At 37.8% G+C, this 12,160-nt stretch overlaps 1 protein-coding gene across 4 annotated transcripts in view; it reads left to right on the top strand.

Annotated features, from left to right (window-relative positions):
• KLHL3 (kelch like family member 3) overlaps nucleotides 1-12,160 on the top strand; it is a 299,223-nt gene that overhangs the window by 21,591 nt on the left and 265,472 nt on the right. For all 4 annotated transcript variants that reach the window (XM_086411747.1, XM_086411748.1, XM_086411745.1 and 1 more), the window contains exons 2-3: nucleotides 4,516-4,723; nucleotides 5,367-5,466. In XM_086411747.1, the coding sequence (XP_086267873.1) occupies nucleotides 4,564-4,723; nucleotides 5,367-5,466 (260 nt within the window). In that variant the 5' untranslated portion in view covers nucleotides 4,516-4,563. The remainder of the gene's footprint in view (nucleotides 1-4,515; nucleotides 4,724-5,366; nucleotides 5,467-12,160) is intronic.

Genomic DNA, 12,160 nt, shown 5'->3' with positions numbered 1-12,160 from the left:
TATGATTTTCAGGTTATGCATTAATCACTGTGATTTTTGAAGTTCTGCATAGACATATAGCAAAAGGGAATCGCCTTGGAGCAGTGGACTCAGTCTTATTCTTCTCAAGAAATAATGATGGATACTCCACTGGATTTGGAGTCAGACAGTACAAATGATAGTATTAATTTGGTTAATGCTCTGCAGCTTTCTAGACATATTAACCTTTTTATTATCGATTTTGGAGACCTGAGTGTAAGTACTCACTCTACTGCATATCTCTGAACTTTAATAATTAAGTGAAAAACAATGATAGTATCTATTTTACTAAATCAGTGTTGCAGAGATTCAAATGAAACAAGAAATCCTACAGTGGACTATTTTGTGGTATAATGTATCTCTTCAACTAGGTTTTTTTCTGAAGAAGGAACTCTTTATTACTTATTTATCTTGTCTAGGAGAGTATAGCTCTTGGTAGACATTCAGTAAAAACCTGCTAACATTCATGGAACTTTTACCTGATAATTTCCCCACAAATGATTTTATTAATGAAAAAGATAGTAGTCTTAAATGAAAGATACTAATAGTAAATTCAAGGCCTTTTTAAGTCCTAAAGGCTCACTGATAAACACAGGTACTTATGGAGAAAAACTGTGGATGTGAGTATTGTCCATTTTACCAAGGCACAGAAACTGACAAACACATACAGTGTGCTTAACAAATGTTTGTTGAATAAATTGCGGTCTTATTTATTTTTCCACACACCTATTCTTCCTTGATACCGTGAGGAATCTATTTATAGGGGTAGCTACTGCCCAGACGACTAGTGATCCCATTAAGCTAAAGGGATTCCAGGAGACCAACTGAGAATTCACAGTTGTAGGCTGTTGCTGGAGATAACACTGACCTTGATATAAAGACAATGCAGTGAAGTAATAGTTCCTATTTATTGAATTCTTACTATGTGTTTCACACATTGTTTCAGGTCTGTTAGTTTCCAATGACTTTTAAGTATCAATTTTTAGGTTTTTAAAAAATAAGTATTTTGGTTTGGTGTTTGTGTTTGGGGGCTGGGGATGGTGATGGATTGTGTTGTTTTATTTTTAACTTTTTATTGTTTATTATTTTATTTTTTATTTATTTATTTTTTTACTTTACACTATTGTATTGGTTTTGCCATACATCAACATGCATCCGCTGTTTTAAACGTACAGGCTGCTTGGAAAGTTCACGTACTGATATATCTTTCTATTTATACTTTTGTCCTTTATATGCAAGGACAATTGTGTCTGTATTCTAAGACTGCTGCTGCTGCTGCTGCTAAGTTGCTTCAGTCGACTCTGTGTGACCCCATAGATGGCAGCCCACCAGGCTTCCCCGTCCCTGGGATTCTCCAGGCAAGAACACTGGAGTGGGTTGCCATTTCCTTCTCCAGTGCATGAAAGTGAAAAGTGAAAGTGAAGTCACTCAGTCGTGTCCGACTCGTAGTGACTCGACTTGAGCCTAACCAGGCTCCTCCGTCCATGGGATTTTCTAGGCAAGAGTACTGGAGTGGCTTGCCATTGCCTTCTCCAATTCTAAGACTAACCATGTAGAAATCTGTATCACAAAATGTTTTACCTGTTTGTATTGAGATAGGACATTGAATTCTAATTTGGGAAAAGACTCCATTCTTCAGAAACTTTTGCCATTTCAGTGTTGTTGTTGTTTTTTCCCCAACAAGTCTCTGTAGCAAACCCTTAAATATGTATCTAAGACTTATTATTTCTTAGTATTTCTAAAACTTACATGACTTACTGTTTCAGCCTTGGTGAAATGCATGGTGGGGAAATGGCAGAGGTAAAGTGATTCATCCATGCAAGCTTGCCAAGGGCAGGAGCTTTGTCATGTTCACTATTCTTTATATAGAGCCAAAAACGTTTGTTGGATGTGTGAATGTTAGGTCTGTCTGCCCTTACCATTGTGGTTGTAGCTCAGAAGAATTTTCATTGATGGTGCAGAACTCCTCCTTTGGAACCTGGATCTCATGTTCATTGTGACTGGCTGTTTCAGGAATAGTTTGCATAAGGTTTATTGGAGTATTGTCTGGATTTTTATCCTTTGTGTGGCTGTCACTGCTCCAGGGAGAGGAGACCAGTTTTGGAGGAAATTTTCTTGTGGGTGACTTTTGAGAACCCTCTGATTTCTCCACTTTTCCTTCTGAAAAATAGAATTAGTCACCAAAGTTCAGATAGAAACAGAGAGAGTCTTCCTCTTGGCTCAGGGCTGAATTTGAGCAGGGTGATCCTGGGGAGTAATTACCTGGAGAAACAAAGAGTCTTGCTGTGGAGACTGCAGTCCCAGCCTCATTTTCTGCAATGCACTTGAAGTCTCCAGAATCTTCAGGAAATGCTTCTGTGATAATTAAGGTGCACACTTCCTCTGGAAAGGGGAGAGATTCAACTTGAGCCGAGTATTTAGGTGCCCCAAATTAACAAACAGTGTGGGAGGATATCAGGGAGAGTAGGTATTGGGAATAAGTAGTGTATTCCTGAGATTAAAAAAATAATCCCTCTGATTAGATTTTTATCTTTGAGTGGGCTCATGAAGATAAATCCTAACAATGCAACCTGAAGTAACCCCAGCGTGGTCCCTAACACCTACTTCTTAGACACATCTGTTTTCTCTACTAGACTATCAGCTTCTTAAAAGCAGGGATTACACTTTACCTCTTGAATTCTAGATTTCTGTAACTTTAGTGCTTAGCATAAAGGTCCTATAAGGATGATTTTCTGAACTGACCTAAATGTTGTTATTGCCGTGGTAACTAGGCTTGATGGTAGGATAGTGATGGCCACTGTGTGGTGGCCATCGCATGTACTTCTTGGACAGCCAACAATTTAGATGTTTGATGTCAGGACACCTTCTTTCTGCCTCTGTGTGTTGCTCACGAGACACATGGAATAAGAGGACATCAAATGGAATTAGAGGAAGAATTCATGCCCTGTGAGGTCAGGGATTCCTCAGTGCCACGAATGGAACCTGGCCATTGCCTGTATCTAGTAAATGTTGAATGAATGAATAAATGAGCAAATATACTGATAAATCCCAGTATTCTTGCTTCTTCCATTGTAGAAGAGTTGGCATAAGGTAGCCTCAAAACTGTTTCTGAAGGCAAAAGTAGTTTAGGAGACAAAGTCTTCTGATGCTTATTTGGTTTAATTATTTATTATCAAGATGTTGAAAAATTGTGCTTACCAGGAATAGATGATAAACAAGTTTCTGAAAGAAAAAACAAGAGAATAGAAAATTTAAATGATGGCAGTTTAGTTGAGAGAAGGTGCCATGTGTATGCAAGAAATAACTTGAAACAAGTACAACATTGACTGAAATCTTGCATCACAGACCGTAAATTGTGTAGAAACTCAGAAAAGGTATGGAATGAATACTTGGCAGGATGCTAGAGCTGGAAAAACCGTATTTCAGTCCTGTTCTACAACTAGCTTGCTCTGTGACTTTGTGAAAATTACTTCTCTGGGCCTTAATTATTCATCTTTAATGTGAGATAGGAACAGCTGTATCTCTTCTCTGAATGTAAACTGTTGCTGAAACATTAATCCTGAGGTGGCCTTTTTCTCCCAAGAAAATCCTTTTCTTTTACTCTCTCTAATTAAAGTTGAATATTACAGAAATACTGTAGTATTACTGCAGAAAAATACACAAAAGATTAATAATAGTTTTCTCTGGGTGGTAAGAATGTAACTTTACGTTTCTTCTAGATTTTATATATTTTTTATATTTATTGTAATAAATTTTATTACTTTCACAAAATGCAATAAATGTGACTTTTAAAAGAAATACCATGTGGCATAATAGAGGTGTTTCTTCCTAAATGTGATGTGCAAATGTTCAGTTGTTTTGAATTAATATTTAAGAGAGTATATTTTCTTCACTTAGTGTAAGAAATATCTTTGGCTTGAAACTTGACTATAGCACTTACTAGCCTTGTGACCTTTGGCAAGGTGTTTAGCATTTCTAATTTCAGTTTTCTTGCTTATAAAATGGAGATGATAACACATACCTCAAAATACTGATGTGAGGATTAAATTAGAAATTGTTTATAAACTCAGTGTTTAGCATGTTGGACATGACTGGAGTGACTTAGCATGTATGCACAGGAAACTTAAACTGTAAAGTTTTAGAAAGCTATGCATCAGTTTTCATTTGTGTTACTCTTTAAAAAGTATGTTTATTCTCACATTTATTTTCTTGTTTGTATGCCAAGAACTCATTGGGAAAATAATTAAGATTAATCTGTGAAAACAGACTAGTCTTTTTTACAGCTATTAAAACTATTATTTCATCAGAACAAAGCAGCTGTCTTTTCTTTTTTGGTTGTTTATGTTGAGGAATTATTTGTATTTAAGTAATTGTTTAGCAGTAGCAATCTCTGAACCTGTAACAAATCAGTTATTAAACGTTAAAACATGAATTAGATTTCAAGGTAAATTGGAATAAAAAGTAAATTATAAAGCTTATCACTGTACTTTTTCTCAGAATTCGGAAGTCATCTGAGTCGGCTATCTGCTCTTTCTCTCTGTACCAATGAACTTGAACTGCGGCTGTGGCCTGGACTCGGCATTCAAACACGACAAACTGACCTCTGGTTGTAGAGATATCTTGAAGATGCTGAAGAACAAACACAGAATTCACAGAATGGAAGAAATTGTTTCACCATATACTGTGATTTGGGGTGTCAGTTGCAGTAAGTGTGCATGATTTTCATCATGATTATTGACAACTGATTATACCTTAATCAAAATAAGGAGCTTGCTGGGTATCTTTTGTGCTTTATAGTCAGCTGTAAGTCTTTATCTCAATTTCATGGAGTTGTGTTTAATGAGAAAGCTTTTATTCTTTTCCCCCAAGAACCGCTTTTCAAAATAGAAAACCAATTAGTTAAGAGGTCTTCACTTTTTTGTGTTATTTTTTTATTTAGTACCTATGAAGGTACAGATTTAATCTTTATTACTGGTTGAGCAGCATGGGAAGTACTGTAATTTGTTAATGATTCTGAATCATGACTTAGAGGAATTGGGCCAAAATCACAACTTTTCCACTAGAGGGTTGAAGCTCATCATAGGAACTTGGAAGACTTTAACCTTTGTGGAACTCCTGTTCTTTTTCTGTGAAATAGGGGTAGCAAAATGCTCAGCATACTTGAGGTTTTGAGGCTCATTTCAGAGACATAATCTGAAAACTTTCTTTAAAGAATGAAGAGTTATATTGATATATAAAAAGTATTTATTAACAACAGCTAGTACAGTCTCACAATTCATACATGAACAAGTGGCATTTGTGGTAAGTTTACTCCTTAAGTCCTAATCTCCCTCCTCTCCTGTTCTCAGCTCCAGGGTCCTCTGGAATCTGGAATCACATTTCAGGTTATAACTTGGCCCTCAGACCAAAGAGAGAGGACCTGAGGTCCTTCTGCCTGGTGAGACCTAGGTAAGACATAATGATCACCAGCCCAGCCCTTGAGCCTGATGTCCAGGGCTGCATATTATAAGAAGGAATGCAGCAGGAGAGAAGACTTGTGCCTAATAGCATCTGCTGAAAGTGGGCTTCCAGAATTGATAGCACTGCTCCTTATTCATAATGACATTGTTTCCTATGTCTCCCATCCTGTATCTGGGTAAGTTCCAGCTGTACTTCTCATACCTTAGGCCAGCAGTGGCAATAGTTCCAGTTCTGTTAGGTTTGAAAACTGGGAGACGGCCTGCAGAAGATAGCAACCTTAGCTTGGTTTGACTTAGCTGATTGAATCCTGCTGTTTCCAGTGAATGATAGAGGAGGCATCTAAATCCTGATCTCTGACTGTGACCCAAGCCAGAAATAGATATGGTTTTGCTTGTTGACTTCTTCAGAAGGGCATCTTGTGGCCAGTTAAGAGAATGTGATGAATTGAACCTTGAGGTCAGGCAGAGCATTGTCTGCTTGGAGAGAACCATCTAAGAACTGCCTTCCAGAGCTGGAGGATTGACATAGAGCAAAAGTCTAAAGAGCATAGGATGAACCATGAATTGCCCTGTGACACTGAACAATAATTTCATGTTTTCTGGGACTCAGTTTTCTCATATATAAAGAATTGTAATCCCTGAGGTCCTTTCTAGTTTTCTCTTTTCTTCTTCTTATACCTTTGACAAACCCTACAATTTGTCTATAAAATCTAAACTCCATTATGCACTGTGCATAGATTACCTTGGTAAACACAGGGGCTACAGCACAAGTGGATCCCAACAGGCTGCTGCAGGGACTCTGCATCTGGTTAAGAAACGGAAGAGACACTGTCATCCATGTTGTCAAGGCTCTGAAACCTTAGTTGAATGGTGGCCATGGGCTAGCTGTTACCACCCACACTATAAATTTACTTTATGAAAGGGGTGATATTCCTAAATTAAATGTCAGTTTGGATATCTGCTCCAATGCCACCCATTTTTCCTCTCTCCTCCAGCATTCCATTAGTTGAGATGGTAAAATACAACACTAGGTGATTACATTTGAGAAATGAGTATTGGTGATTATTTAGAGACTGTACATTAAAGGTTTAAATAACTTCTAAATTTTACTCACTAGATTTTTTCCTTCCTCCTTACAGTTGTTCTTGTATCTTTTAGGTTTTTGAAAAACAACCCCCTCTCCTTTTTTAATTACAAGGGAATTCATTCCTTGGATAGTTGGAATATTCTATTATGGGACTGAGCTCCTAGAAACCAACTGTCCCTTATGGTCTGGCACACAGACAAATGGCCAACCCACAGAACTACCATGGAGTTATTTCTGAGACCCATAGATTTCTTTCTTGTTCCTTCTGAGGTCATGCAGCTGGAAGCTTTCCCTGTGTATACTTTTCAAGAAATTGCATTGATTCCTTCCTCTCTGGGACTGTGTCTCCATTACTGAAAGCCCTCAGAAAGCTTTTAAAGTTGAACCTACCCTCTGGGGCTCAATACACAGTGGTTGAACTAAGGTAGAATAACTTGATCTGGTGTTAGAGGCTTCATTAACGGGGGGACTGATGGTCAGAGACACTCTAGTGGTTTTCTTCTTTATTCTGTAGGGGAAACAAAACCGAACACAATCCAGTTAAAGAAAGATTAGAGCTGGCTTTGATACAAATGCCTCACTGAATACATGAGTATATACTAAATTTATGACATTTTTACCTTGAATTCTTATTTTTCTTTTGGTTTGCATAATAATTCAAGTGTTTTCTCTTTGAGCAAGTATTAGTAGATTATGGCTCCTAGTCGTTTTGGTTTAGATTTCCTTTGTCTTTTCCTCCAGCCCATAATCAGTGGGCTCTTACTGAACACTTACATTGCAGAAGAAAAAACTTCCAAAGCAAATAATCAGATTGCACTTTGGAAAGTTGATAAATAGATTGGTATATTTTTTTAAAAGTAGAATTCCCCCTATAGTCATACATGACAAATGCACATTCACATTTTGTACTTACTCTGACATTTCTGTCACATATGCCAAGCATAATCCCAGAGAAAAAACGTTTTCTCACTTCTCTGGGTACTTACCTATAAGAAAGGGAAAAAAGAAATTCTATCTAAATCTGCTGGGAATTTAATGAAATGTAGTTCAAGTATATTATATTCATACTAGGACCAGCAAATTAATTACAAATAGCAGATCTATCCAAAACATCTGAATTCTTGACTAAGGATGGAACTATTTTAATATCTGCAGTGTAAAAATTCCAGATGTTTGCCTTTATGAAGTTATAATGCCTGTACCCGGAAGAACTGCTGACTTATTTCCCAAAAATGTCATTTCAGAGGGCATATATTTGTATCTCTGAATTTGCATTTTGGTTTGAAGTCCTCAGCATATTTGTTATGATAAAAAATCCATTGAACCTAATTATACTTAAAAGCTTTCGCACAGCAAAGAAAATGGTTGATGAAACAAAAAGACAACCTACTAAATGGGACAAAATGTTTGCAAATGATATGACTGATGAGGGGTTAATATTCAAAATATATAAGAAGCTCATACAGCTCATCAATAAAACAACTCGATTAAAAAATTAGCAGAAGACCTGAATAGATATTTTTCCAAAGAGGAAACACAGGCACATGAAAAGATGCTCAATGTTGCTAATCATCAGGCAATGCAAATCAAAACCACAATGAGGTATCATTTCATACCTGTCAGGATGGCTATCATCAAAAGAACCCAAATAACAAATGTTGGCAAGGATGTGGAGAAAAGGGAATCTTTATACCTTGTTGGTAGGGTATACTATGGAAAATAGTATGGAGATTCCTCAAAAAACTAAAAACAGAACTACCATATGACTTAGGAATATCCACTGCTGGGTAGGTATTTGGAAAAAACAAAAACAACAGTTGCCAAGATATGTAAGCAATCAAAGTGTCCATCAATGGATGAATGGATAATGATATATATACATGGAATGAAAGTGAACGTGAAAGTGAAGTTGCTCAGTCGTGTCCGACTCTTTGCGACCCCACGGACTGACTGTAGCCTACCAGGCTCCTCCGTCCATGGGATTTTCCAGGCAAGAATACTGGAGTGGGTTGCCATTTCCTGGAACACTCAGCCAAAAAAGGAATGAAATTTTGCCATTTGCAACAACACGGATGGACTTGGAGGGTATTGTGCTAAGCGAATAAAGTTCAGACAGAGAAAGACAGATACTGTATGGTGTCACTTATATGTGGAATTTATTACAGAAAACTAGAAGGCGATGGCACCCCACTCCAGTACTCTTGCCTGGAGAATCCCAAGGACGGAGGAGCCTGGTAGGCTGCAGTCCATGGGGTCGCTAAGAGTCAGACACGACTGAGCGACTTCACTTTCACTTTTCACTTTCATGCATTGGAGAAGGAAATGGCAACCCACTCCAGTGTTCTTGCCTGGAGAATCCCAGGGATGGAGGAGCCTGGTAGGCTGCAGTCCATGGGGTTGCTAAGAGTCAGACACAACTGAGCAACTTTACTTTCACTTTCATGCATTGGAGAAGGAAATGGCAACCCACTCCAGTGTTCTTGCCTGGAGAATCCCAGGGACGGGGGAGCCTGGTGGGCTGCCGTCTATGGGGTCGCACAGAGTCGGACACGACTGATGCGACTTAGCAGCAGCAGCAGCAGTGAATATAACAAAAAGGAGGCAGACTCACAAATATAGAGACCAAACTAGTGATTGCCAGTGAGGAGAGGGAAGGGGGAAGGGGCAATATAATAATAGGGAATTAAGAGATACAAGCTATTATGTATAAAATAAACTATAAGGCTATATAGTACAATACAAAGACTGTAGTCAATGTTTACAATAACTATTAATGGAGTATAAGCTTTAAAAATTGTGAGTCACTATATTGTACACCTGTAGTAGTTTAGTCGCTAAGTTGTATCCAGCTCTTGTGACCCCATAGACTGTAGCCTTCTAGGCTCCTCTGGCCATGGGATTCTCCAGGCAAGAATACTGGAGTGGGTTGCCATGTAACTTATATAATATTCTACATCACTTGTAACTCAATTGAAAACAAAACCCTTTGAAACACATTGCTGTGTTTACTATAAGGAAGGGATGTAAATGATCATATTATCTCTGTGAAGACGTAGTAGAGAAATACATCTCAGTTCTTAGAATCAGGAATAATTGGGCTTCTCCTGTGCAACTGGTTTAGTTTTTCCTCATAGATACTGTGGATCTTAATATTGGTTATATTTCCCTCTGCATTAGCTACCTGAAAGTCTAATGCTCACTTCATGAAAGCCAGTAATTCAATAGCAACTAGAGTCAGAATCCTCTAAATCTGTAAGCTGATGCTTTTGTTTTTTTCATTTTATCTATGCTGACAGAATGTGGTCCACTGGAGAAGGGAATGGCAAACCACTTCAGTATTCTTGCCTTGAGAACCCCATGAACAGTATGAAAAGGCAAAATGATAGGATACTGAAAGAGGGACTCCCCAGGTCAGTAGGTGCCCAATATGCTACTGGAGATCAGTGGAGAAATAACTCCAGAGATGCTAAAGCTGAAACTCCTGTACTTTGGCCACCTCATGCGAAGAGTTGACTCATTGGAAAAGACTCTGATGCTGGGAGGGATTGGGGGCAGGAGGAGAAGGGGACGACAGAGGATGAGATGGCTGGATGGCATCACTGACTTTATGGACATGAGTTTGAGTGAACTCTGGGAGTTGTTGATGGACAGGGAGGCCTGGCGTGCTGTGATTCATGGGGTCACAAAGAGTTGCACACGACTGAGCGACTGAACTGAATTGAACTGAATGCTGATTATTTACCCACGCCAGCATAGATCGCATGACCCCAACAAGAATCTTTATTTCTTGATAGAAGAGATACATTGGAAGATGTAGAGTAGCTTGAATAACAAAATATTGTAATTTCCAAAAAGCCATTGGTTTATGGAAATGGGGTGAAATTGTAATTATTCCAAAAATCCAGGCTATATAGTCACTTTACACTACAATTCTTTAAGGGACATAAAATAGACTTAAAAAATCTTTTGCAGAAGTATTTGATACCATCATTAGGACTAGATTTATCTAATCTCCTTTTAAAAATAATTATTTATTTATTTATTTTTGGCCATGCTGAGTCTTTGTTGCTGCACTGGCTTTTCTCTAGTTGCAGAGAGCAGGGGCTACTCTCTGATTGAGGTGTGTGGGCTTATCATTGTGGTGGCTTCTCTTGTTGGGCTCTAGAGTGCGTGGGCTTCAAAAGTTGTGGCTTAGTCATTGTGGCTCCCAGGCTCTAGAACACAGGCTCAATAGTTGAGGCACACAGGCTTAGTTTCTCTCTGACATGCAGGATCTTCCAAGACCAGGGATTGAACCCATGTCTCCTGCATTGGCAGTCAGATTCTTTACCACTGAGCCACCAGTGAAGCCCGTAATCTCCTTCTGATCTCACGATATAATACTATAATAGTTGGTGTCTTTTTTTAGTCTTAAAACCCCCTTTATCATCTTAAGGTTTTATAATCATTTTAGAGTTAATTTACTTAAAACTTTTGATGATATAAAAGATTTGCTCTTTCATGTTTTATTTCCTATGGTGGATAATGGCTTCAGAGTATGCATTTTATTATTATTTAAAATTTACATATATATTATGTCTATTCCTTTCTATTTATATATAATAAATTCCTTTCTATTTATTTATATTATAAATTTGTAAACTTAAAATAAATCTGCAAACTGGAACTACTTTTTAACTGAGTTAGTTGTTTTTTAATTTTCAAGGAACAGATAGAATTTTTCTTTGGTTGTTCAGAAGATAGCTATGATTCTATGAGTGTATAAGGGCTGAAGGGATTGCAAACACACACAGATTACCTTTATGTCCAAAACTGGGCACAAAAAGAGTCTCTAAATAGGGTACAATCAAGTAGTGTTAACTGTATTTATTTGATTTGGATCATTTTTCTAATGAATGAAAGCTTCACAAACACTCAAACTTTTGAATTAGCCAAGACCCCAGGAGCAATACAAAAGAGTTTAGAGTTAGCTGGCACAATAAAAGTATATGAAAAGCTCAATACTGCAAAAGATACACGGTAATATAGGTGCTGTCTTAGTAATTTATTTAACTTACATGCAGAGTACATCATATAAAATCTCAGGCTGGATGAATCACAAGCTGGAATCAAGCTTGCCAGGAGAAATGTCATCAACCTCAGATATGTAGATGATACTATGCTAAAGGCAGAAGAGGAAGTAAAGAGCCTCTTGATGAGGGTAAAAGAGGAGAGTGAAAAAGCTGGCTTGAAACTCAGAATTCAAAAAACTAAGATCATGACATCCAGTCCCATCACTTCATGGCAAATAGGAGAAAAGTGGAAGCTGTGACAGATTTTATTTTCTCAGGCTCTAGAATCACTGTGGACTATGACTGCAGCCATGAAATTAAAAGATGCTTGCTCCTTGGAAGGAAAGCTATGACAAACCTAGACAGTGTATTAAAAAGCAGAGACATCATTTTGCTGACAAAGGTCCATATAATCAAAGCTATGGTTTTTCTATCCATAGTCATGTATGAATGTGGGAGGTAGACCATAAAGAAGGCTGAGAGCTGAAAAATTGATGCTTTTGAATTGTGGTGCTGGGGAAGACTTTTGTCTTGGACTCAAGATA

Source organism: Bos grunniens, chromosome 7 (assembly GCF_055505025.1).
Source record: "Bos grunniens cultivar Pamir isolate PY7600 chromosome 7, Bosgru_T2T1.0, whole genome shotgun sequence".
NCBI classification, from domain to species: domain Eukaryota; kingdom Metazoa; phylum Chordata; class Mammalia; order Artiodactyla; family Bovidae; genus Bos; species Bos grunniens.
Note: the sequence above shows the minus strand (reverse complement) of the source record. Positions and strands in the feature narration are given on the sequence as shown.